This window comes from Canis lupus, chromosome 10 (genome assembly GCF_011100685.1).
Source record: "Canis lupus familiaris isolate Mischka breed German Shepherd chromosome 10, alternate assembly UU_Cfam_GSD_1.0, whole genome shotgun sequence".
In the NCBI taxonomy this organism is placed as follows: domain Eukaryota; kingdom Metazoa; phylum Chordata; class Mammalia; order Carnivora; family Canidae; genus Canis; species Canis lupus.
In genome coordinates this window covers 28,053,277-28,080,088 of record NC_049231.1, presented here as the reverse complement: position 1 = coordinate 28,080,088, position 26,812 = coordinate 28,053,277, and the positions used below count along the sequence as shown (strand labels likewise).

The window sequence follows — 26,812 nt, the reverse complement described above, 5'->3', positions numbered from 1 at the left end:
TTCTATGACAAAATGTTTAATGTTCCATAATGTGCAGATTCTGAGTGAAGAAGGCCCATTAAAAATCAACGAGCCGTACATTCTGGTGACAGAGCAGCCGGCCTTTCCCCCTCCAGTCCCGCTGAGAAGCAAGTCACTGCAGGGAGATGGCGCTGTGAGAACATCGTCCTCAGTGTGCTCCCCGGGGAACACACAAGAGTGAATGCCCGGTGTCATCCCGGGGCCGGGTAAGACAGCTACACAGGAGAGAACCACAGACACACACATGACAAGAAGACATGAGGGCCACAGTGGGCCAGGGAAGCCACGGGGCACACGTGTGGAGGTATACACAAGAAACGTGAGTGGGCCGGGGGCGACGGGCTCGGGGTTCCTTGAACAGAAGGGCCTGAGAACCCAGGAGACCTCATGTGCCTGCCGTGAGAACCCAGGTGTGTAAACCTGTGCACAGGAGTGAGAGCTCAGATGCTCCTGGTGAGCAGTAAGGGCGAGGATGCAGACATGTGCGTGGGGCCCGCGAGTAGAATCACGGAGACACAGGGACCCACAAAAGGCCCAGAGCAGCAAGTAGAGGGGTGGTGGGGACTCCACCCCCAGGGCTCCCAGAAATTCGCTCGGGTGGGGGCAGCCCAAAGCCATGGGAGTCCAAGGGTCTAGGAAGGCTCAGGACGGGGAGGACCCAGCTCTGCTGCAGACACCGGGGTCCCCCCACTGCCGCCGATGGCTTCTGAGGTGCACAAAGTGGCCAAAGGCATCAGAAGGGTCTCCTCAGGCCTCGCTGCTGCTGCCACCACCTCCGATGCAGCTGCCACGCTCCACCCACACGAGGCGGGCCTGCTCCTGCAGGATGCGGCCACGCACCACTTTGGCCAGCTCCTCAGAGTGGCCCCACGCATGCGCTGGCACCTGCACCCAGGAGCAGGGCAGCCCCCAGAGCACCTGCTCCGAGCGGTGGCACTGCCGCAGCAGCTCTGAGTCCCGGCAGCCCGGCCGGCCCAGCAGACCCCTGCCGGAGAGAGCGGATGGGCAGTAGTCAGAGCATGGGGCAAGGACAGACAGGGACACAGAGACAGGCCAGGATCTGGAGAGCCAGAGAGAGAATGGGACAGATGCAGAGACACAAGAGGAGATGGCAGAGACAGAGAGACAGAGATATCCAAAGAAGAGGAAAGGCTGGTCCCACCCCCCACCTCTTCCTTACCTGACTTCCCGGACATTCTTCTCTGTCACCTCCACGTGGATGACAATGGGGTAGATCTCGTTCTGGACTAGCTCCCGCACACCCCGTGCGCCCAGCTCCAGCAGGCAGTGCTTCTTCTCAGGAGATTGAGGCTATATTTTACTCGGGCCCAGAGACATGAACCTCCCTGCCCCCCAGGGCCCCAGGCACAGCCCCCTACAGGGCCTGTCTCCCCCTCCACAAGAGCCTTGGCAACAGGGATGGCCAGGAGGCGTGGGGAAGTCAGTCACATCCCACTCTGAACCTCAGGCTTGCCATCAATAGGATGGAGCTAACCCCACCACCACCCCCATCTCTGGCAGCCCCTAGCCAGCCCCCAAAGTAGCAGTGGATCTGAGATGGGATGGACCAGCCAATCACCGCAAAGGTGACCCATGTATGACTGGCCCAGCCTCCCATTCACAGGTGAGGAAACAGGCCCACAGACATGCAGGGACTAGCCTAGCACCTCTGCAGGTGAGCAGCACAGGCCTACACTCAGACTCTGGCTCTCGGCCCAGAGAGGCAGCCCCCCACCCCAGCACCTACCTTCCCAACAGACTCCTGGATGGCACGGAGTCTGCTGCCCAGCCCAGGGGTGGCAGGCTGGGCCTTGGGGGCTCCAGGTGCTGATGATGAGCACTGTTCCTCCCCAGAGAGGCTTTCTGCAGAGCAGTGAGAGGCAGGGAGGAAGGGCCAGTGGGCCTGGCTGTCTCCAAGGTGCCACCCAGCCCTCCCCTCCACAGGCACAGACTCACCTGCTGGGCACACTTGGAAGTCCAGCCGGGAGTTGGGCAGGTCTAGCAGGTTGCGGATGAGCCGAGGCGCCAGGCACTCAGGCAAGAGCACCACAGGCCGCAGGGCAGACACCAGCAGTGGCCGCACCAGGCTATAGGGTTTGAGGCTCCGCTCTGGCTCTATAGCAGGGTGGGGTACAGAAGAGATGAGGGTGCAGACAGGGTCCCCAGCTCCTCTTCCATCTTCTCAGGCGCCCCATCTCTTCTCCCTTCCTAAGTCCTGCTGCTGCTGCTTCATGCACAGGCGCACACGCACACACACACCCGCACACACGAGGCAGAGCTGCCCCCTCCTGGCTGGCACCACTACAGAAGTCTTAGGCCCCATCCCCCACCTCGCCCTTGCCCACTCCAGACCATTCTCCTCTTAGCAGCCAGAGTCAGATCCTGTAACTCCTCTGCTTTCAATGTGCCAGTGACCTCCTGCGACCCTCAGGAAGCCCACACCCCCCATAATGGTGACCCAGCCCTGCCAGAGCCTAGAGAGATAGTGAGCCTCTGCCCCAACACTTGCCTCCAATCACAGGGCCTCAGCATGACTTGGGGAGGCCCAGCCCCACTCCAGCATCTCCTGGCCCAGATAACCCCAACTCTCCTTTCAGAGCCCAGGCTCTACCTTCCCCGGCCCCACACCGTGCATGTACCCTCAAAGCACCAGGTTCTCCTCCAGCACACGAGTCATACTTTGTATTTATGTTCACAGATAGGATTATCTGACTGACAGGCAGCAGCCCCACGAGGCAGTTTGCTCTGAGGGGAGGAACCACGGTGTCCCCTGGACCAAGCACAATTCATGACAGAGCTGGCGTGTGAAAGACACTTGCTGCCCTGGTGCCCTGCACACACATCACACGTGGCTGTACCTCTGTGCCTTTGCACAGCCAGGCCTTTGCCTAGAACCAACCTCTCTTCATCCCTGAAAACCCTACCTCTAACAATTTCCCTTTCAGGGAGTCTTCCCTAACTGCCATCTTCTTGCCTCTCAGAATCGCTGCTCCTTCACCTGGGCTCCCCCAGGTCCTCCTCCCTGATCTGACCCAAGGGCTCCCCCTGCTGCCTCCAGAGACCCACTCAGGGGTCTCCGCGGCAGCCACCAGCACACACCAGAGAAGCACAGCTACACCTGCTCCTCTAGACAAGAACAGACCCATGCTCACTGCACGCCCCAAAGTCATACAGCGCCCACAATCGCACATGTGCACACATCTGCCTCCTCCATGTGGCTCCCTCAACCCCGGTGGCCCATCTCTCCCTAGGGGGAGCCTGTCTCTCAGGCCCCTAGATGCCCTGCTCCCCAGTGGAAGCCCCATAGCAGGCTCTTTCAGGCCAAAGGGACTACCACGGCCCAAGGACCCCCAATGTGCACGCTCATGGACACCGTGACCAGCACAGGACGTGCCTCTGCACTGGTGCGCTCACCTGAGCAGGGCTCCAGCAGCAGCTGCTCTGGAGGATCCCCTGCAGAGCCTCCCACATGCTTGGGCTTCACCAGCCTGAGCTGGTCCAGGGCTCGCTTCTTCAACTGGGAGGGGAAAAGAGGAGCACCTGAAGGAGGAGCACCTCAGGGAGAAGAGGATGAAGGAGACCCCCAGCAGAGGGGGCCCGGCTGCCCTTGCTGTCCAGGCTCCATGGAAAGGCCTGGGTCAGCAGGAGAGCCCCCTCCCTACATGGCCCAGTGCAGCTTCCCCATTCCACCCCACCCCCAGCAGGCAGGGGAGGGCAACCATCCCTATGGGCCCAGGGAACCCAGGGAAACAACCCTGTCAGAGCCAGTTAGAGCTAGAGGTGCCTGAGGTCTACCCCGCGCTTTACAGGTGGGGAAACTGAGGCCCAGGAATCCAAGGAAGCTAATGTCACATAAGAGACAAGCTGTGGGACCTCTTCCAATGAATGAGCAATGTGACCTCATGTAAGCAGAACCCCAATGACAGCCCTAATTACACCAACAGCCACCAGGTGTCAACTGGCCACAATGTGACAGGCACTAAGCCCCAGATGTCATGAAGTCACTGCACCCCGCAAGGTAGGCCACATAACCTCCCCCCGTTTTACAGAGGAGGAAACACAGCTGCAAGGGAGGGCCAGGTGCTGGTCCAAGGTTGCCCAGCTGGCATGTGGTGGAGCTGGGATTCAGGCCCAGGCAACCTGGCTCCAGAGCCCAAGTCCTCATCCCTCTAGCACCGTGGCTTCACTTTGCCCATGTGGACATGGGGAGGCTCACCCAGCCAGGCCCTTATCCAGGGGACTGGACAAAGGGGGTGTGATTGCCATTCTGTCAAGTGCTTATTATGGCCAGGGCTGCTCCTGCACATGGGGCCCCCACTACCTCCTTCAGTCCTCTGAACTACCCTGGCCAGAGAGCCCGGCTACTGCTCTGTGTGCCGGGCGTGTGGAGGACGATCAACCATGTCCAGGGGAAGGAGCGAGGTGGGGGCCTCCCTCTTCTCCTCCCCCTGGGGCCGCCAGAGAATGGAACCTGGCCTCTACCTTTGGGACCCCACTCCCAGAAGCCCCTCATCCCAAGCCGTTGCCAGCCCGCCCAGCACCACTTACATTACTTCGGGACCCTCGGTGGCGGCTGGAGGGTAGGCCTTTCTCCTGAACTTCTAGGAGCTGCTGAGCTCTGCAGGGTAGGGTGGGGGGTAGGGATCATATCACACATTTGTAGGGAGAAAGGGAGCCCTTACCCTCAGTCCCCTTATGCTTTAGCAGAGAATCATGAGGGACCATACAGGAAGAGAGGAAAAATCTCCCATCCTGGTCCTGGCTCCCTGTGTGACCTGTCCCCAGACTCCTGGTTCTGCGTCACCTTTGATAATTGGGCACAGTGCCCCGGTCCAGGTCTCGCAGTGTGAGGGGGTCAACCCGCGTGCACAACCACTCTTGCCGCCGCTTGTACGCCGGGTCCATCAGACGCAGGATCTCTTGGGCTTTCACACACAGGGCATGAGGGTCTGCGCGCTCGGGCAGGGTGAGGTTGGCTCGAATATAGAAGGGCTCAGTGCTCAGCCCCTTTGTCCAGGCATCTAGGGCCTCATGGAAGGACTGACAGGCTGGACATGGGCAGGGCAGGGGCAGCAGGGAGGGCAAGAGGAGGACAGAGTCAGGGAAGGGCCCCTTTCAAGGCCTATGCTGCCAAAATGCTATGTTCCCCTTCTTAAAGCAAGAGTCTGAGGCCCGGAGAGGATAGGGACCTGCCCAAGGCCACCAAGCCTACTAGGAACAGAACCAGACCTTGAACCCAGGTCTCTGGACTCCTGTCTAGTGTTCCTTGTCTAGAAGACAGACAAGCAGGGATCCCTGGGTGGCGCAGCGGTTTGGCGCCTGCCTTTGGCCCAGGGCGCGATCCTGGAGACCCGGGATCGAATCCCACATCAGGCTCCCGGTGCATGGAGCCTGCTTCTCCCTCTGCCTATGTCTCTGCCTCTCTCTCTCTCTCTCTGTGACTATCATAAATAAATAAAAGTTAAAAAAAAAAAAAAAAAAAAAAAGATTTAGAAGACAGACAAGCAGCAAGGGGGCAGCAGTGCGGGAGGGCAGAGCACTGCTGAGAGTCAGGTAGCAGTGTGTGTGTGTGTGTGTGTCTTTCTCTCTCTCCTGCCTCGGCTGTCCCGCCTACACAATGGGCTGGGTGAGCTGTCTCTTGGGCTCTCAGCTCCACCCTTCTAGGACTGGGAGTCCCCAGTTCCTCCCTGCCCTGGGCCAGACTTACCCTTGAAGTCCATCAGGAAGGGGAGCGTGGACACCTGGCTCCAGGGCAAGGTTCTCTGCTGGACCTCACCTTCCAGGCCTGCCCCCTCCAGGCCAGCAGCCTCTGCCCGTGGCTGAGAGAAGACCCAGGCAGGCAGGGAAAGAAGTGAGCTTCCCAGGCAACACAGCCCTGGGGCTAGCAGAAAACTGGGTGGGGATGACCTGTCCCGTAATTCCGATGCCCCTGTCTCACAGGGCATCTATCCAATCAGACCCTTCTCCCATCAACAGGACTCCTGGCCCAGGGTGGCACACCTGGTCTTTGCCACGTGGGCTTGCCCCACCTCCCACCCCAGCCCAATCAGATCTAATGCGCTGCTGGTTGAGGTAGGGCGACCCACAGGTCATCTCTGAGCCTGCCTCCGCTTCGGTCAACCCCCAGAAGCTCCGTCCAGTGACCTACACCCACCAATCAGGGGGCGTCCCACCCCAGCTACTGCATGGCTCCACCCCCAACCCGAGGAGCAGGACCTCACCTCTCTCGGCTCCACCCTGGCAGACCCCGGCCCCGAGAGCACCCTCCGCACCACGGCCCCAGACCAGCTGTCCCCAAGGAAGGACAGGCCATCTGGGCCCTTGTCATGGGGCTCAGGCCCCCCCGGAGGGCTCCGGCAAGACACTCGGATAGCCAGAGACCTGGGAAGGGAGAAGGGAGATGGGAATCAGAGTTCAATCAGGATTTGACTCAGTTCAACCTTCTTGGGAGAAGCAGCACAGCAAACCACCCCTCCTCGAATGTGCCATGACTCCCACCCCAGGGAGGGGGGGGCACCACACCTGTGGTGCCACTGGAAATGCCCTTCCCCCTCATCTCTGCCTGGCAAATTCTGCTCATCCTTCAAAGCTCAGTTCCAAAGCCACCTCTCCCTCCCAGACCCCTGCCGGTGGTGGGGTCGGGCCTCCTGCGGGACCACACCATCTGTACCTCGCCGGAAGAAACCCCCTCAGAACCAGCGTGCTGTCGTGGTCAGCTCCAGGATCCTAGCACCAAACACAGTGCGTGCATGGCACAGGGCAGCTGACAAATAAAAGCTCATTCTGCTCACAGTTTAGGGAGGAAGGTCACCATTAGAACACAACACAGACCAGAGACGGTCACAGCGGGCCATGGGAGCACAGACGGGAGCAGCTTCCCAGAGGATGGGGCCGCAGGGCGACGCCGTGGTGGCGAACAGAGGCGCCTCAGGAATAGACAAGAGAGGAGGTGGTGTTCCAGGCTGAAGGGCTGGCAGAGGCAGAGGTGTGGAGCGCAGAACGCAGGATGTGTGGAAGGACTGAGTGACAACAGTAATAATAGCAGCAGCGGACACTTACTGAGTGCTCCCCATGTGCCAGACGCCATGCTAAGCTCCCTGTCCTAATTAACTAATTTACCATCATGGGAAACAGCTCCCAGAAAAGGCTAGCTGGAGCCAGCCTGAGGAGGGCACAGAATGAAGGCGTCTGGCCTTCCTCTTGTGGGCAGAGGAAACAAAGTGGCACCCAGATCCCCATCATAGCAGGGCTCTTCCTGCCCCTGGACAGAACTGGTGAGTCCCTGTGGCCAGCTCAGAGACAGCTGCCTGGAATTCCCTTCCGTGACCCCCTGGCCAGAGCATCAGCAAAGAGGAGAGCCCGAGTGTCCTCTCGCCTCCCTACTCCCCCTGGCAACTGCAGCCCACACAGCCACACTGCCCCCTGTTGCCAGCATGGGGTGGGCAAGGATACAAGGGCTCTAACCCAATCAGCCCCCATGTGGGGTGGGGGGGCTCTGACCCTCCTGGAGCCTTTCCAGGCTCCTATTCCCTCAGTCAAAACAGAGCCAAACCTGAAGGGCTGTGACTGGACATGGGTGCCAGAGGCATCCTCGCTGCCTTCATAGGCAACCTCAGCCCCACCCAGCCCCGGTGCATTGATGTGGCCCCGCCAGAGATGGGAGGGTGGAGGCTGGGCCTGGCTATGCTGCCCCAGGGCTGGAGAAACAGTCCCGCTGCACACCCCAGCATTAACTGGACAAGTGAGCTGACTGCTTGATTCTGTCCCCACATCCATAAAGCAGGACAATGACGTCACAGTCTCCCACTGTGGGTGTGAGGGTCAGACAAATGTAAAGATAATGCAGGTAGAGGTGGGAACCAGGGGGCTCCAGGGAACGTCCAACTGCAGGCCTGGGCCCTGGTTGTGAAATTCACAAGGTCACGGTCAGCGCGATTTCTGATTAAAATGGAATAAAAAAATGTAAGCCAGCCGGCCTTCAAGTAAATCCAGCTATTGTCTCGTGATCCTTTTGCTTCGGGCATGTGCCCTGGGTGTCTGTCACGGTGGGGTGCGGTCAGGGGCGTCTGAACAAAGTGGGACCGGCCGGGACGCGGGGGCCAGATGGCCTGGTTGCTTAGCCTCTGCTCCCCGGCAGCCCCAGGGGCATCCACCCCCCGCATCGGAGGGCTGGGTGAATGACACGTGGAGCGCTCTTAGAACATGGAGTAAGACTGAGGCCCAGTAAAACTCGGACATCTACTGTTAGCTAGTGTGATTCAGAACAAGTCACCTGTCTGCGGCTCACACTTTCCCCACCTGTTTCAAACCCACAGACAACCGAGCATCAGGGCCACCCCAGGTGAGAGCCCAGACGGCAGCCTGCACTCAGCCCTTCGGGGTCCCACCTGCTCGCCCCTCACCCCTTGCCCCTGGCATACCATCCCCACCCCAGCCTCTCAATCCCTGAAACCCCAGGTTTTCCTGCTCTTCCCACCCATGCGACTCCGGTAGCACCTCCTTCAGAACATCCTGGCCCAACTCCCTGAGGGACGGGGTGACTTCTCTGGGCCTCTACTCCCCGCCCCCCCGGGAGAGGGAGAAGAGTCCACCTGGGGGCTCCCTGGGGCCAGGTCCAATTGGGTCCCTCTCAGCTACAGGCTTCAGACAAGTGCACAGGGGTGGGGGAAAGAGGAACAGAGTGGGGGGCGGGGGCTGCCTGCCCCAACCTCTGGACTCCTGGGTCTCTAGCAACACAACCTGACTGACCCCAACCCTGCCTGTGACCGGTAGGGGTCCCCACCTACCAGCCCCTTCCCTCAGTGTCCAGTCAGGAGGCAGGTCACAGAGGGAGACGGGGCCAGTCCTTCACTCCGCCCACTCTGAGCAGTGTGTGTAGCCTCGATGAGTTCTCCCCACCCCAGTGCACTGTGGGAAGACCTCCAGGCAGTGCACATGACTGCTCTGCTCCAGGCCAGGGACCCATGAAGCTCAGATTCAAGCCTGTCACATAAATTATCTCATTTAATCCTCCCAACAGCCCCATAGGAACCATCTGTAAGCCTCCATGTTGGAGAAGAGGGAAACTGAGGCACAGCAAAGTTATTACATGAGGAGGGTTGCCCAGCCAGTGGGTAGTGTAGAGCAATAACCTCTCCAGGCAAGGTGGTCAGTGCCAGAGATTCAGTGTCCATGTGATCTACCAGGGAGACCCACCCTGACACTCGCCCAGCAACCCTCTCCCAGTGCTCACCCTGCTTAGCACCCCATGCACACTCTCTGGCTCTTCCTCACTATCTCCCTACCTGCCCGGCTGTCTGTTCAGCCTCCAGCCTGCCCCAGCACACCCACTGTCCCGCACCCCCTGCCCTGCTCCAGGGCCTGAGGAGTCTGGAAGGGCAGAGGAGACCGGGAGGCTGCAAAGGCCCAGCACACAGTGAACACGAACCACGAACATGAGTTGAAAGTAGCTCACGAGAAGGAAGGTACTTTGGAATCTCCGACTCCACCGAGCGGCCTTGGTGACAAATTCCTGACTGTCCTCAGGCCTCCTTCTCATCATCTGTATGAGGGGGCTAAAAACACCAGCCCTGGGAACTGAGCAGCAGCAGCAATCACAATACAAGGAGCTACCGTCACCACTCGCTCTGAGCCAGGCACTGTCCCAAGCACTCCAATGGAGACACTGGAACCTACGACAACTCCATGTCACAGAGCGGGAGACTGAGGCCCTAGGAAATGTAGTGACTTGCCCAATATCTCCCTGTAGCAGGTGACAGAGCCCCAATATCTTTCTTCCCACTGTGCTCTGCGCAAGAACAGCGGCCTGGACGCACACAGGCGGCACCCCACCCGCCAGTCCGGGTCTCCCCACCTCCCCACCCATCTATCTGCATCTTTCCCTCTCAGTCCACCATCCCTGCCCCCCCCAATCTGCGTTCTACCCCGTGTCTCCCTCCTCCCCAGGAACTGCAGAGGTGGCTCTTATGATCCCGGGGCCTCGGCAGGGACTGGGCCAGAACCTCCAGCTCCGGTGCCCCCTGGACAGCCGCCAGGACCCCTGTGCTGGAGGAAGGGAGGCAGGCAGGAAGGGAGGCGCCTCCGCCCCTTCCCCCAGAAGCACGTCCTGCACTGGGAGAAACAATGTCCTACTGGGCCTGCTGCCGGAGGGCAGGGTGGGGGCGGGGGCCTGGCCATGCTGCTTCGGGCCCATCCTGCTCTGCCCCGATTTCTTGTGTGACCTGTCATCTGTATCCCGCATCCCCACATTCCAGCTCTGACCTTCAGTGCTTCCTCTGCCCTTCCCAAAATCCCAATCTGATCGGGTCACCATGGACCCGGGCACCCTGGCACTTTCCAGCTGTGCCACCTCAGGCAAGTGGCTTAACCCTTTGAGCCTCAATCTCCTCTATAAAACAGGGGTAATCATAACAACACCCACCTCCCCAAACAGGGAGAATGCTGTGAGGCAGCCAGCAGTCACAGCCAAACCTTGCCATGTTTCCCGGAGTGTACAAGCCAAAGTCCACACTTTCCCGCCTGACTCACAGCCAGCCTGACTCAGTGCCGCCCCGGCCCCGGCCCCTTCCCCCTCCTGGCACAGCCACCCTCCGGGCCCTCCCTGGACAGCCTCTGCCCTCTGCTCTTCCCCAGCTGCCCTCCCTCCCTGAGTCCGAAGGCCACATTCTCAACACGGCCTCCTCCATTGCCCGCCCTCCCCAGACCCTCCAGTGACCAGGGAGGTCACTCATCAATCAACAATGACAGAGCGCTTCGCCTGCAGCGCAGCTGAGCCGATCTGTTTCATGACTCCTGTCATGGGCTTGTGGCCAGCACAGCTGCAGGGCACCCACAGTGGCCCCACCCCACCCACAGCACAAAACTTTGCTGGGAGGCCCCGACCTGCTGGGAACTCAGAGTCCGGGGAACAGCCAGCAGAGGATCGGTACGGGTAACGATGACCATTCAGGTACGGGTAACGATGACCATTCACTGAGCACCTACCGACACGTCCGGCAGAGCAGGGTGCTTTACTGACTCAAGTCCTAGATCCCCAAACATCCCCATGCCGAAGAGATCACAGGCCACCTTCAGCAGAGGAAACTGAGGCCCAGAGAGAGAAGTGACCAGCCCAGGGCACCAAGTAGATGAGAAACAGTGATGGGATTTGAATCCCAGGTATCTGTCTGAAAACCTGAATATTTTACAGTTGCATGAGGCTTTGGCTTAGCCGCTGTTTCCCCCCGCCACTTGTCCCCCAAAGTCCCCCATCTGCCTCCCCCACCCCCACCCCCACCCCCCCAGGCAGCCACAGTACCTGTTGAGGAGATCCAGGCCACAGCCTCTGGCCAGGAGGCCGTCAGGCTTCCCCAAAGGCCACACGCTGTCAGAGGACGAGGATGAGGAGAGGCCAGGAGACCAGGGCTTAAGCGTCACACTCCCTGGGGGAGGTGGGGGGGCGGTGAGGGGGGACTGAGGCTCTGGGGTGCCAGAGCAAGAAATCGGGGCAAGCCAGGGCCCGTGGGAAAGGGTGAGCCCCTCAAGCCCAGGGACTGCCCAGGACCTTGGCAGGTTTGAGGCCCCAGGCACACCAGACCCACTGGGCTCAGGGCTGGGCCAGGGCCAGCCCCAGAGTGACCCTTCAGTTCCCCAGGAGAGGATGGAGGGCAGGCTGGGACCAGGGAGCCCATATGGCACAGCCAGGTGTGAGAACGAGGAGCAGGCCTGGGCTCAAGGTGAGCGGTGAGGCCCAACTCCCCAGGGTCCTCCCAAGCACAGCCACCCTGCCTGGCCCAGGGCACAGTGGGGCCTCAGGAAAGAGGGCCGAGGGCAGAGCTGGCCATGTAGGCCTCAGGTGGGCTGGAAAGCCACCCCCACCCCCAGATAAGGCCACCCCACGGAGTCCCTGAGGGCCATTACCTGTGATGTCAGACATGCTGCTGAAGGACCTGAGGGGGCGGGGGAGACAGGAGCTGAGGCACAGAGCATGCTCTGCCCTCCCCTACCCGCTCCCCCTGCAGCCCCCAAGCCCATGTGGGGGGGCCCAATCCCAGGGCAGCTGTGCCAACCAGCTCCCCTAAACTCATAGGGTAAGAAGCTAACGTCCTTCCCCCTAGGATGCCCCCTGGCCTGGCCTGGCCTGGAATGCCACCGCCTCCTGGAGGCCTCCCCTGACCTCTTACCCCCTCACCTCACCCCTACTTTCTGCCTTTGTCATTCACCACTCCCATGTCTGCTCCCATGCTCATACACCCCAGTCCTGGTGGACTCTTTGGTCCAATCAATCACGTCCATGTTGATTACAGCCTCGGGATAGGCACCCGTAAGGGAATACATTAAGGGCAACGTACTTCGCCACCACTGGGACGGGAACCATATGCGTCCCCTTGCCCTTGGTCTTACCACCAGTAGACACAGCCTGGTGTTTCTGGACTGTATTTGCCACTTGTAACTGAACACGGGGCCTGCTTTCTAGCCTGAGGTCCCAGACCCCTTGGAACATCCTCTACGTTCCCCAGTCCCAACACCTAGGCCTCCCCCCAGGTTTAGGATGGTTGAGGCTTGCCCCCCAGTGGCTCTCTGGCTAGTGCTCAGCAGGGGCTCAGCCCACTCCACCCATTGGCCTTGGCTTAGCCCCTGACCCAGGACACGATTATGAATCCTGGGAAGCTGGGTCCCCAGAGCTCCAGCCATTTAAGGCAGTCAAAGGAGACGCCGGCCTGGCCCTGACACTGGCACTGGGGATTCTGGGAGGTGGCCATTTCGAGGCGTGGCAGTAACATCCCCTCGAGCCTTGACTGTTCTCTCCCCACCCCGTTTACCTCTTAGGGGGTGCAGGGTCCTCCTCACGCTGCCGGCGGAGGATGGAGCCAGCGCTTGGGGGAAAGGGCAGGATGGAGAGCCGGTTGATCTCCTTCTCACTGTCTGTGGCCTCCTCCTGCCAATGGCCACAGTAGGGTCTGGGTCACCTCCACCATGACCCCTGCACCTCAACGTGCCTACTTTGTGCCCCTTCCATAGGTACCAATTAGGGCCCCGGGTGGATGTGAAGGGCTCTGCGGGTGTGCAGTGGGGGTCCCAAGTCTCCTGGTACCCGGGCCCAGCACCGAGCTGGCTCTGGGAGAGCTTATATGAGGCGGTCAGCCTTCGGGCACCTCAGGTGCTCGCATGTGAAACAGGACTGCGTGTTAGTGAGCACCAGCATCCGCACCCTGCACCCGCCACATTCGGGGAGGGCAGGTATCTTACCGAGGTGTGGGGCTCAGATCCCCCCATGACAGCCGCCTCTCCAGCTGCTTCCGGGCCTCCCAGTGGCGGGGGGAACTCGCTGAGGCTCCAGGTGCTGCTGAGGTTGGAGCACAGGGAATGGGAGGAGGTACAAGCCTGCGACAGGAAGGAGGAGGGTGGAGGTGAGCAGGGCAGGACAAGCGCCAGCCACAGTCATTTACTGAATATCAGGAACAAGGACACAGCAGAGAACCAGACAGCTGGATCCCTGCCCTCATGGAGCTCACAGCCCAGAGCAGACAGACTGTAAACAAGCAGACAGATAAAGGAAACAACCCCGAACTACCAAGGGAGGAGGGAAGGAAGGTGTCCAGGGTGGGGAAGGCACTCAAACGGCCCACCCTACCGGGGGCAACACAGTGCTTTCCAGAGAAAGTGTGGTTTGGACAGAGGACATGAGGATAAGTAGGTGTTGAGCAGATAAAGTTGAGAAGGATGGTCTGGGCAGCTGGAATGGTATGCACGAAGGCCCTCGGGCAGGACTCAGACACAGTCCAGGAATTAAAACATTGTGACCCAGAGAACAAGGTTAGAGGGAGGAAGGGGCCCACCCTTCAGGCCTCGCAGGCAATAAGGGGCTTTGTCTTTACCTAAAAGCAGAAAAGCCACTGAGGATTTCAAGAAGTGAGAAGTGAAGGATGCACGCTTCCTTTGTTCTATTCCTCCAGGCTCCATGCACCAGACACGGGGCCAAGGGATCATCTTTAAGCAAACCCAAGATAGGAAAAAGCAGAGATCCTGACAGAGGTCCAAAGACGAGTATCTGGTTGAAAGGGGTGCCAGCTGGCTGTGTGAACTTGTGCCAGCCCCTGACCCTCTCTGGGCCCTATCATCATACAATGAGCAGATTGAACTAGCTGGTCTCTGAGAGGCTTTCAGGCCCTCGTGCAGCTGGACGTCTCCAAGTGTCCACAAAAACCAAAATCAAAATCAAACTATTCCCCTAGTGCCCCAGGAGCAAACCCCAGACTCAGACACCCATGCACCCCTTTCCTGCCCCCTGATACACCAAGCCAACCCCAGCTGAGAGCTCCCCCAGACCAGCACATTCTTGACCCACGGTGAGGGTCCCATCAGAACCCCCAGATTTCCTCCCAGGGCCAGTATCGTCCCATGCCCAGCTAAGGGTTCCCCATGGGGAACCGCCGGGCTGACATCTCCCACCAGGTCCTGCACATTCCCAGCCTGGCCAGGAGCTCCCGCCAGGAGCCCAGCATTCCCACCGCCACCCTTGTTCCCCTAACCCTGCTCACCTTGAGGCAGGGCCCGCCCTGCACCCGTTGCAGCTGTGCCTCCAGCAGGGCCTTCGCACCCTCCAGGCTGGTGAGCATGGTCAGCAACTCGTCCCGCTCAGCCTCGAGGCCCCGCACCTGCTTGCGGTACTGGTCCTTCTCGATGAGGCTCTGTGAATACTGCAGCTGGATGCGGTCACGGCTCTGGATGGCCTGGGGAGAGCGGGCAGCGGGGTGAAGGGGCCACACTGGCCCAGTCGTCCTGCCCTCTACCCTCTCGGACAGGGGCAGGCAACAAAACCATGGGCAAACGGGTATGAAAAGCTTCCTGGGTGCCGGGCCTGGTGCTAAACATCAGCTCGTTTAATCTTCACGCGAACTTTCCAAGGTGGAACTTTCCAAGTTCTCTTTATTCTCATTTTACAGACAGCCTGGCCGGCAGGGACAGAGCTGGAATTCAAACCTGGGGCGGTGGAGGTGCACAATCCAGGGTCATACTATTTCCCGAGAGCAACCCACCGTGTGCCCCGGGCTTGACTCACAGCATCCCAGCTAGTGGAGGAGCTGAGATTCAAACCCAGCACACAGCACCCAAAGTGCTTGTCCCCACCATGAACACCAGAGTCCCTGGGAGCTGGACCTGTCACCCAATGCCTCAGTGAGAGTGTAGGGACAGAGACAGCACAGGTTCCTGGGCCCACCCGAGACCACCAGGTCACCTGCACTTTCCCCACACCCACAAGGGGCTCCTGAGGCTCATTCTAATGTGTAGACGTCAACTCCCCCAGTGGGATTCGAACTTGGTGCCAGGACAAAACCTCCTGCCCATCCCCCTGCGTGGAGAGCCCTCTACAAGGAAGGGGGTACCTACAGGAGATGGCTCGCCCTGTGGCCTCAGGAGATGAAGGCCATGGTACCCAGGGAGCCAGAACTCTGGCGAATTTCTTCACAGGCAAATATTTGCAAGCACCAACCTGTGTCAGCCTTGTCCTTGATGTGGAGGGCACAGGGGATTCAGAAACGATAGGTGCCAGGACCAGCCTTCCTGAACGGGGGGCTCAAGTGAGGCAGGTGTGCTCAGGGGGGGCGAGGCTGATGGATCTTGAGTACTCAAGGGCCCAAGTCTGTGCTTCTGCAGGCCTACTTGCTCCTCCCAAACCAGTCCTGCACCATGAAAGCCTCCAGCTACAATCCTAGTCCCGTCCACTTCTCATATGAGAACCAGCGTCCAGACTCACCTGGTCCCGCTCCTTCTCGATCTCCTCCAGCTGGGCCAGGACTGTGGCCATGCGGTGCTTGTACAGGTCACAATCCTTCTGCAGTGTGCGATGCTTCAGCCGCAGGTCCTCCATCTCCTGCAAGTACTGCGGGCAGAGCGGGGTGGGGTGAAGCGGGGCGGGACGTGCCCAGGTCAGACCACAGGGCTGGGGACCCGGTCAGCTTAGCCTGAGCTTCAACCTCCCCAGCTGGGTAGCCTGGGCCACAGACTGACTTCACCTCCCTGGGCCTCAGCTGCCTACCCTGTAAAATGGGGATAACACTAATAACGACACCCTGTCGACCAACCTCGGCCTCCCTGACCATGCTGTTCCGCTTCCGGCACAGTGCTGACCCTCTGCTCCATCAAGTAACTGACTTAGGAAGATGTGCACAGAGTACTGTGGTCTCCCCTGCCAGAGTTTACCCTTCACAGGGGCAGAAAGCTCTGTTTTGTTTGCTGGTGTATCTCAGTTTTCGAGAACAAATGGATGCAAATGTCTTAGCATGGTGCCTGGCACACAACAGATGCCCCGAGCAGGTGGGTTAAAGCACCATGGCGATGCCCAGCACCCTCCCCTCTCCAGGAGCCAGGCTGTTAGCCAGGAGGAAGGTGGGGACAAAGCAGAGACAAGGCAGGGAGCAGGGTAGGGGTCAGGAGGGCTGCTACCTTGTCCCGCAGCTCCTCAGCCCACTGCAGCTCCCCCTGCACGGCATGCAGCTTCTGGCACAGCTCCTGCCTGCTGTCCTGGGCCTCCCGCCAGTCATGCTCCAAGATGTCCAGGAGGATGCGCTCTGAGCCTGGGGACCCCAGCCTGCTGGCTTCCTAAGGATCACAGTTCAGAGGCTGCCTCAGCCTCAGGCCCGGGGCCCACAGTGACTGTGGCAGGAGGGAGGGGGACTCACAGCCCTCAGCCCCGCCCCACTGGCTCTGCCACCTTGGCCAAGGGCCTTGACCTCTCTGGACCTCCGTTTCCCGATCTGTAGAGTGGGTGCGGCCCACAGCCCCGAGCACCCTCCAGGGAGCATCTGGGGTGGAAATGAAGTAAGTGGATGAGGGCGTGCTTGTACAAGTTGGCCCAAATTTTATTCCTAAACAAAAACCAGGCCCTCTAGCTCTTGCTCTGGCTCCCACCCACCACCCAGGGCAGCCAATGAGTGCTATTTCCAAAGCCTATCTCCCCTCAACCACATCAACAAGGGATCTTCACAGGGGCTGAGCCTGGCCCAAGTAGATAGACCACAGGCCAGAGATGCAGCCCAGAGACCCACACTCTAGCCAGGCACCCTAACCCTATGAAATACAGCAGAGTCCTGACTCCCATCCCCCACTCCCTGTGTAGAGCATCGGCCAGGCAGCAGGCCCACCCTGCCATTGACCCACCACTGACCTGCCACAGGACACCAGGCAAGCCCCAGGGCCACCCAGACTTCAGGGGTCTGAAACTTTCCAGGGTTGCAGACTCCCCTACAAATCTGAAGGAAGCAGCAGGCCTCTCCCCACAAAAATGCTCACATGCAAAATCAGGTGCATAGTTTCAGGAAGTTCAGAGACTTCTTGGGGCCACCCACAGGCCCCAGACCAAACACCCAGGGAGACCCCAGCACAAAGGACCCTCCACTCAGAGCTTAAGACAAGAGCCAGCCAGGATTCCGCCTCCAGCTCCAGAACCTCACTCTCCAGGCCTCAGGAGGATGAGCGAGCAGCAGGCTGTCTGACACCCGCCCCCCCCGCCCACTGCACACACCCCCTCACGGCCCCGCGCACCTGCTGTAGGCCCTCCTGCAGCTCCTGCAGAGACGCAGTCAGCCGCTGGTTCTCGGCCCGAAGCTCGGACACTAGGTCCACGTTGTCTGGTTCCTTGTCTTTCTCCTTGTCCTCGGCCCCGGGGAGCGGGCCCCTGGCCCTCCGCAGCAGGCTGCACTCCTCCTCCAGCCGGCTCACCTTGAGCTTGAGCTGATCCACCTGGGGCCCAACACAGGGATCAGCCCCAGGAGGGATACAGTCCAGGGAGGGGCCACCAGCAAGGCCATGGCCGTCTCCCGTGGCCTCCAGGGTTCCCCGAGCAGGAGTCCTCCCCGGACTGGTCTATGAAGAAGGGACAGGCTGGGGAGTCCCAGGGGAATCTGCTTCAAGGACTTGTGGGCAGGGGTACTTGACCCCCACAGACTCATCTGTCCCATAGCTCCAACATTGAGCGCAGGTGATGCAGCCCAGTGCCAAGGAGACACAGGAGGAGGACCGTACCAGCAACAGAGAGAGCCAGGGCCTGGGCCCAGCTCCGCCTCCAACTCAGTGTGACCATGGGTGAGTCCCGGCCCCTCTCTGCGCCTTGATCTCCTCACCAGTAAAATGGGCCCCGCTTTAAGACAACAGATGGGTAGAGGCCTTCAAATTCTCACAGGCTGGCTTTAGAACTGCCAGGGGGTGTGACGGTGGCTGTTTTCACAGCTTTCTATAAAATCCCTGAACTGGGATGCCTGGGTGGCTGGCTCAGCAGTTGAGCATCTGTCTTGGGCCCAGGGCATGATCCCAGGATCCCAGGATCGAGTCCCACATTGGGCTCCCTGCATGGAGCCTGCTTCTCCCTCTGGTTACATCTCTGCCTCTCTCTCTGTGTCTCTCATGAATAAATAAATAAAATCTTTAAAAAAAATAAAAAATAAAAATAAAATAAAATCCCAGAACCCCAACCTGTCACCAGTTTAGTGCATGCAGTCAGAAGCTGGCCCAGGGTGGTAGGTGGGCAGCTGCATGACGGCCTGGCCCAGAGTGACACGCACACACAGTCTGCTGGATGATAAGCACACTCAGCCAGAGTTATTTTCCATGTGGGGTCCAAGGGCGCTGGGCAGTGACAAGAGCAGCTGCAGGTGGCAGGCCACAAAATGAAGTCACTGTTGGGATAAGGACACAATGACCTCTGGTGCTCTGCACAGGCATGCCAACGTCTGGTGCCCTACGAGTGCCCTGGCCTCTCTTGGAAATGGCCTGTAGCTCCACACCCCTCAGTCAGGCAGGGCCACACACATACACACACGTACACACAGACACACACACCACACACATACACACACGCGCACACACACACACACACACACACACACACACACACACGTGGGTCGGATGCTGGGTCAGGCAGCTCCACTCCTCCTCCACAAAAGACTCAAAAAGAAATTCATGACTCTCACATTCCTTTCCCCTCACAAAACATGCTTTGTGAACCACCAGAGAAAGACAGCTAGTTACAAGGGCAAGCGTAGTCACACCCTCTCCGGCGAACTGCAGCCACACACCACGGCCTCTGGCCTGACCCGCGGCCAGCAGGCGCCCCGACGAGCTCAGAGACAGGGCACTTGGGAATCTTCCCCGAACACCAGGAAACACGGATGCATTTAATCCTGGTGTACAAACTCACTGAGCACAAAATTATAGCATTCGGTCCTTAAGTTTATGTTGCTCAGAAATAACAGCTCATTAAATTTGCACCTTATAAAACACAGTATTAAATCACAGCCACCGCACACCTGCCCGTGGGGGAGAGGGGACCCAAGCAGCCAAGACAGGAATCAGCAGCTGTTCCGTTCATTTCCATCTGCAACACCTCTGTTACTTTTTTGGCAGAAAAGCTCCAAAAAAGTAAGGCAAGTTTCTGCTAACTATGTTTAAAGAAAATCTTATCTATTGGTTGAAGTTCATCCCTTACCTTGTGTTCCCTAAACCAGGGAAAAGCAGTTACTATCTGCCCGGGGGCAGGTGACCTCACCCAGGATGGTCATAAGAACATGCACCTGCGGCTGACCTGCAGACACACAGAGGCACCTCCCCCTCCTGTTCTTCACGCCCCTACCACACCCAGGAAACCCCAGACAACTGTACACGAACACACACAGACACACACGACACCCCCCCCATCCCCGCCCAGGCACATACACACTTCTGCCACTGCAGGGGACCCAACCCAAAGGTGAAACAAGCCATGCCCCTCCTGACTCCCCTGGGCTGGTGACTGTCCTACTATCCTGAGTAGCAGACCCTTTTCTTCCAGGAAAACCTCACAGCATAGCCCACATATGTTTCAGGAAAAGCAGATGTGGTGAAGAGTGGGGGGACCCTAGGCCACCCCCAGCAGTCCTGACTGCAGAGTCAGAAATCCTTCACTCTTGGGATACTGGGAGAATGCTCTAGCCAACCTCTCAGGGCCTGTTTCCTCATCCAGAAACGGGGCACTAACAGTGTGCCCCCCCCCCGCACCTGCCCCAAAGGAGCCGCTAAAGAAGTCAAGGAGCTGGTGCGGGGCAAGCACTGAGGACGGAGCCTGGACACCAGGTACCGTGGTTCCAGCAGCCGCAGCCGCCAACTCCCATGAGGACGATAAGGCAACAGAGGCACAGGGAGGAAGCCGTGACAGTGCCACCCTCTGCTCAAGCTGCTGCCAGTCTGCAGGCCTCCGACAGCCCCATCTCACACCTAACATCAGGCCGATGCTCAGATGACAGCCTCACGGTCACCTCGCACCCTTGCATCGGCCACCTACTCCCAAACAGGCCTGGTAGCCCTTCAACTAGCGGCCTCAATGCCCCCGACCAGGACTCTCTTCCCCAAACACCCCAACACCGGTACCTATGGCCTCTCATGTGCCCCCCGTCGTCCGCGGGTACCCAGCATACCTGCTGCACCACAGCGACAGGAGGCTCACGGGTGAGGGGGCTGCAAATCACAGCCAGAACCCCCCCCAGGGGGCTTCGCATGGTATCAGTGGAAAGAGTGTCCTGTGTGCTGCTGGCACCGTTAAATCCTCGACAAGCACTGGCTCACTAAGCCCTCTGGACAACTCCCTGCAGCACCGAGACACCAGCTCGGCCCCCACACTAGGTCCCAGTAAGGAGCCAAGAAGGCAAGGCTCGTTTCTCGGCCTGTACGTGGCGCAGCCACACTCGCCACCCAGAGGAGGTGAGATGGCACCTGGATGGGAGGAGGCAAAAGAGTGTCGTCGTGGGGCAGGGGCCAGCGCCAGGGCTGGCCGATGTGGTGCACAGCCAGGTTGGGCTGCTCCCCGGCTCAAGGGCTCTGTGACCTTGACGAGGGCCTCCGTGACTCAAGCCTCGGTGTCTATGCTTCAAAACGAAATCTGGTGCCTGGTGCCTCGGTGGGATAACCTGGGTGTCGCACGGTCACACTTAACGACGGCGGCTCACGACAATATAGGTCTGAGCCCAGCGGCGCAGGCCTCCATGCATCTCAAACTCTTGGTTTTAAACTCCTGGAATCCTCACTAACCAGGGCTGCTTCTTCACCTCAGCACTGGGCTACCTTGGGCTGGAAAACTCTTGGCTGAGGCGGCTGTCCTGCACGCTGTGGGCTGCTGGGTGCCAAGAGCACACTCCTCATTGTGACCACCAAACATGTTTCCAGACAAAGCCAAGTGTTTCCGGCGGTGGGCCACGTCACCCCCAGTTGAGAACCACCATCATAACTCAATGAAGTCAATGCTACCAACATCCCCGTGTTACAGATGAGAAACTGAGGCACAGGCCGGAGAAGGGACTTGCCCCAGGGTACAGCGGCCAGCAGATGGTGGCTCTGGGACACAGACCAGCTACCACACAGCAGGCAGTTGTGGTAGAGGTTGCCCCTCGCCCACATCCCCCCCAACCCGGCCCTCGGCCCCCAGCACCTACCGCCAGCTGCAAGTCCCGGCTGCGCAGCACGGCCGAGTTCTTCTCCTCGCTGAGCTGTGCCAGGCGCATGGCGATCATGTAGTTTTCATCCTTGAGCCGCAGCAGCTCCAGGCTGCCCGCCTCCCAGTCCTCCCGCAGCCTCTGGCAGCGCTCCTGTGCCTGCTGCTGTTCCCGCAGCCGCTGCTCCAGACCTGCCCGCTCCTCCTCTAGCACCCGACCCCGAGCCTGCAGCTGCTGCTCCCTCTGCAGCTGGCTCTTGCGAGCCTCCCGCAGCCGTCGCACCTCCGTCATCAGGAACTGGGTCAGGCCCTCCGGCCCCTCCTCATCTGCCAGGGACAGGGGAGAGAAGCGGTCAAGCCAAACAGATAAACTCCTGGGGGAGAGCAGCCTACACGGGAAAACCCAGACTTTAAACACACTACATGGCAATTCTGGAATGTAGTTTTCTAATTCTGGAGTAGAGAAACCTCCCTAATCAAGATACAAAATTTAGAACCTGTAAGAAGAAAGATGGACAAATCCATACAAAAGTTTTTTAACTTATGAACAACATAGGGGAAAAATGTAACAAAAGAAGTTAAAAGGTAAACGGGAGAAAATATAACAAATATAACAGGACTCCGAGCCACAATATAAAAAGAGTTCCCACGAGTCAATAAGAGCTATAAGAGAAAAAAATGGACAAATCCATATAAAAATGTTTAAGACTTCTAAACAATCAAAGCTATAACAAAAAAGTTAAAATGTAAGAAGCAGGGATGCCTGGGTGGCTCAGTGGTTGAACATCTGTCTTTGGCTCAGGGCGTGATCCCGGGGTCCGAGATTGAGTCCCACATCAAGTCCCTTATGGGGAGCCTGCTTCTCCCTCTTCCTGTGTCTGCCTCTCTCTGTGTGTCTCTCATGAATAAATAAATGAAATCTTTAAAAAAAAATAAAACGTAAGGAGCAGAGCAGAAGAAAATATAACAAATATTAACAAAGGATTCACAGCTCCAGTATACAAAGAGCTCCTATGAATCAATAAGAAAAAACAAACCAAATAAATATGGGCAAAAACTACTAATAGGTAAGTTCCAAAACAAAACTGGTTAACAAACAAAGGAAAATATACCCCAACTCACCATCAATCACTGGTATAACAATAATGATAATAGTAGCCATGAACATTTGATTTCATTCTTTTTGCCAAATAAGTATAACAATTTACTTAATTTCATGACAACAGTATAAAGTAGGTATTATTATTATAACCACTTGAAAGACAAAAAAAACCTAAGGCACAGAAGTCATTTGCCCAAGGTTTACTAACTAGTAAGCTGTGAACTACATCTCTCAATGAAGTACAAACTTAAAATATTATTTTTGATGTATCAGACTGGCAAAAATGTTTTTAAGTGATCCCCAGGATTCATGAGGGTACAGCAAAATGGGCCCTTATACACTGCTGGTGGGATAAGTATTCATTTAACACTTAAAATTTTACTTCCCAGATCAGCTCCTCCATTTGCACAAACATACACATACATACAAAGATGTTCCCAGCATCATCGGTAAATGTTACAAAACTAGAAACAACCTGGCTGTCCAGGAACAGGGGATCTCTTAAATGACTTATGGCACAGCATCACTAATAAACATTTGCGGTCATTTCAAATAAGTGTACCAAATGTGCAAGAATCACTAAAATCAGTTCTCACGAAAAGTGAAAACTGGAGCAACTCATGTAGGATGGCCCCATGCGTGTGTGAGTGTGCGTGTGTGTGCAAATGCAAAGAAAAAAGAGGACTCACCCGACTGTCACCAGCCGAACAGAGCTAAACGAAAAAGTAAAGATCTTTTTATTCTAAAGTCGTCCAGAGTGTCTGATTTACACAGGAAACTGCAAACTCTGTACACCTGACACATACATGTCTGAAAATAATTTTAGGAGGAAAGAGCCATGATAAACGTGCAGGCTCTGAACTCAGACTAAATGGATCAGAGTATCAACCTGGGCAAACTGCTTCAGGTCTCTCTGCGCCTCGGTTTCCCTATCTGTTCAACAGGGATAATGGAAGCGCCTTCTCAACAGGGATGGGGTAAGGAACCTCTGCACTGGCGTCCGAGGCGCCAGCAGCTACTGTGGACTCACTCACCAAGGATCATGGAGCAGCGCTGGGCAGGTTCCTGGCCTGTGAGCAGCGTGAAGTGCTCCGGGTAGTAGAACTCCAGGGCTTCCAGGAAGGCCTCGTATCCCCTCTTGCCACGGCAGCGCAAGATATCCATCAGGCGCCCTAGGAGTGGCAGGGGATGCCCCAGGGTCAAGGTCAGGGCTTCCCCCAGTGCCTAGCCACTTCCTCCCCCTTTCTCTCCCTGTGCTTCAGGGCCCACATTCCCCAGACTTTTTATTTCCCCAGATTTTTGAACCAGTGACACACACAGGGGCCTGTCTCAACACATCAGTGGGGAGAGCCTGTCTGCCACAGCCAGGATGGCCAGGACCCTCCTGCCGTGGCACCTGTGCTTTGACCCATCCCCAACCCCCAGCCTGCCCCCTCCCCTCAACACACAGATACAGGGCCAGCAAATACTCCCTGCCTTTCCAGTGGCACACAGGAGCCCCCTCTACCCCAAAAGCAAACTACTCTTATTTCTCCAACGGGTCAATGCCTGAAATTCCACCATTAGAGCTTCATCCCTTTGCTAACTTTAGTTCAAAGACACACCCTGTGGGAGAAGGCACCCTCACGAAGTTTGACGGATCTTGAGCCCTTAAGGAAAAATGGCTCTCCGAGGAATGTGTGGCGCACAGAGGGAGAGGGCAGAGAGAACCCAAGACATCAAAGGCACAGGAAAGGTGCCCGGAGGTCCCAGACCAGGCTGCACTGGCAACCACATCCAGCTCCCCACTCCCGAGCGGGCCCAGGAAGTGGGAGGAAGCTCCAAGCCCGACAAAGCCCAGATGCCCGAGGGGGCACCGCACGGCCGGCCGCTGGGTCGCGGCGCGGGTCCCGCAGGAGGCAGGGCGGTGGCGCCTGAACCCGGCCTCCAGCGCCAGGGCTGCGCGCGCCGATCCCGGGCAGGGGGCGCTCGGCCCGGCCGGGCCCGACCCCGCGCCCCCCGGGCTCACCGGTGCGGTTGACTCGGCACGGGAAGCGGTAGGTGCTCAGCACCTCCTCCTCGTCCTGCTCGTCGATGACCCGGCACTGGCGCAGATACGGCGTCAGCTTGGCCGGGTTGAGCGCGCGGGTCAGCCGGTGCCGGACGCCCTCGATCCGCTCCCACAGCGCGTCCTCCTCCGCCTCGGACCCCGAGCCCGCGCCGGCCTCCTCCTCCGCCTCTGCGGCCTCGGCCCCGCCCGGCATGGCCGCGTCCTCGGGGTCTGCGGGCCAGGGGCGCGCGGGGTCAGCGGGGGCCCGGGCGGGGTGCGCCGCCGATCCCCCGGGGCGTCGCCGCGGGACCCGCCGCCCCTCGCGGCCGGCGCCCCCGCCCCGCGCCCCCGCCCCGCGACGCACCCCCGGGCTCACCCGGGCGCACCCGGGACTCACCCCGCACGCCGCAGCCGCCTCGGACTCCCGGGTCCGCGCTCGGGCGGCGGCTCCGCCGGCGCAGGGGGGCGGTGTCCGCGGCGCCCCGAGCTCCGCCCCCGTGCCCGCGGCCGCCCGGGCTGGCCGGGCCCCCCCACATCGCGCGGCCCGGGCCCAGCGTCCGGCCCCGCCAGCCGCCCGCACGTCCGCCCGCACGCCCTCCTCCCGGCCCTCCGGCCGCGCGCCTCCCCCCGCTTCCTGTTTCCCGCCGGCGCTCCCGGCCCCGGCCCCGCGGGGTCCCGGCGGCCCGCCCACACCTGCCCGGCCTCCGGGAGGGCGGGGCGGGGCGGGCCACGCACGCTGCCCCGGCCGCGCCGCCGCGCACCTTCCCGCCCGCAGGCCGCCCGCGGGGCCGCCTCCCCCAGCACGCCGCGCGCACCGGCGCCTCGCGGAGCCCCCACGCGCGGGCGCCCCGCCACGCACCCCGCGCACCCGCTCGGCCCCGTGGGCCGCGTGGCCGTGAAGTGTGGGGCGAGGGCTCCCCCGCTTACAGGACCCGGGGCCCCCCAGAGGCTTCCCAGGTCTGAAGCACTTCCCGGCCCTGCTGGGAGCGGCCCAGTGCACCCGCGGGAGCCCGGCCTGGGAGCACTCCTGGGGACACTCCGTCCTGAGCCCAGCCGGCCTCTGACCTCCTGCTCCGGGCAGGTGAGCGGATGCTGGCCCTCTTGGGCCTCGGTGTCCCCCAGTAGGCCGCCAGCTCTGGCACCTTCCCTCCAGCTTCAGGGCCGCCCCTGGGTGGGCAACAAAGAACCGAGGCGTCGGGGCTACCTTCTCAGAGATGGGAGTCTGAACTGTAAGGGCACCACTGTTAACTCCCGTCCTCATTGAAGTCTCATTGAAGAACATGGGGGCCAGAGGCCCCGTATTTCCCGGAGGGCGTTCCTCCGGAGGAGAGGCTGAATGAACCCAGAAATGGTTGGGAGTAGTTCTGTGGTCAAGGTCAAGTAAGATTGAGAAGAGCTGCGTCCGTACTCCCCCCTCCCCCCAGGGAAACTCATGGTCACTTACCATGATAAAGTCTGTACTCGTCTCTACTGGCACATGTGATACTATCTCTCTCTGCCCATTAGAAATTGCCGCTGGTGGCTGCTGGGAGGGAGGGTCAGGAGGGGCCAAATCCCAGCCCTGCCCCTTCAGTAGAGTCATCGTGCTGGGCGGGACCGGGAAGTGGAGACAATAAACGATTAAATAAGTGACTTTATGTAGTAAAGTGCTTGGCACAAAGTGGGCACTCCATGACAACAATAACAGTCTGGAGCGCTTATTATGTACGGAATGTTATTATATACAATCGTTTTCCAGAACATATAGCTCCTTAAATCAACAAACCCGTGAGGCAGCTTCTCCCGTTAACCCCATTTTGCAGATGAGGAAACAGTTAAAACACATGATGCTGCATGGGCGATACTGTGGGTGCTAAGCCTGGAGAGGTGGGGGTCCGCCCTGCCCTATATGACAACACCTCCCACGACCACCACCACCCGCCACCACTTGTCTTCCCAGTCTCTTGGAGCATTGCTGTTTGGTGCCCTGGACTAACCACCCTGGAGTAAATTGCTCCCAGTGGTGAGAATACGGATTCCTCAACTCTGCCCAGGAGCATCAAAAGCTAAAACTCAGGAAGAGGCAAGACAGGGAAGGGCGGTCCAGCAGAAGGAACAGCCAGTGCAAAGGCCTGGAGGTAGGAAATCTCACTTTACGTTCCCAAGGGGCCCTTCATTCCTCTCTCCTGCTCAAACTTGCTCCAATTCCAAGCTATCAGTCCCGCTCACCAAAGTCCCCATGACT

The 26,812-nt window shown here is 58.9% G+C and overlaps 1 protein-coding gene across 2 annotated transcripts; it reads right to left on the bottom strand.

Moving 5' to 3' along the window:
• On the bottom strand, positions 1-25,755 carry CARD10 (caspase recruitment domain family member 10). 2 transcript variants are annotated; one of them, XM_038550651.1, is made up of 21 exons: positions 25,654-25,755; positions 24,568-24,819; positions 23,594-23,731; positions 21,459-21,784; positions 17,545-17,742; positions 16,447-16,602; positions 15,758-15,883; positions 14,541-14,732; positions 13,249-13,383; positions 12,822-12,937; positions 11,920-11,948; positions 11,318-11,441; positions 6,243-6,402; positions 5,729-5,840; positions 4,826-5,069; positions 4,570-4,639; positions 3,436-3,538; positions 1,978-2,136; positions 1,769-1,884; positions 1,202-1,317; positions 1-1,006 (listed from the first exon to the last, which is right to left on the bottom strand). In XM_038550651.1, exons 2-21 carry the CDS (start codon positions 24,800-24,802, stop codon positions 769-771), a joined length of 3,093 nt encoding a protein of 1,030 aa, XP_038406579.1. In that variant the 5' UTR covers positions 24,803-24,819; positions 25,654-25,755; the 3' UTR covers positions 1-768. The 2 variants fall into 2 exon arrangements, with proteins under 2 accessions (XP_038406579.1, XP_038406578.1); XM_038550650.1 differs by lacking the exon at positions 25,654-25,755 and adding an exon at positions 24,986-25,011 and having other exon boundaries at positions 1,202-1,314.
• Between the last annotated feature and the right edge of the window lie 1,057 nt (positions 25,756-26,812).

Coding starts and splice junctions, on each gene's coding strand:
- CARD10 (XM_038550651.1), bottom strand. CDS start 24,802: ATGCCGGGCGGGGCCGAGGCCGCAGAGGCGGAGGAGGAGGCCGGCGCG. Junction 14,733..15,757: donor TCGAGAAGGAGCGGGACCAG/GTGAGTCTGGAC, acceptor CGCTCTCCCCAG/GCCATCCAGAGCCGTGACCG. Junction 13,384..14,540: donor AGGGCGGGCCCTGCCTCAAG/GTGAGCAGGGTT, acceptor TTCCTGTCGCAG/GCTTGTACCTCCTCCCATTC.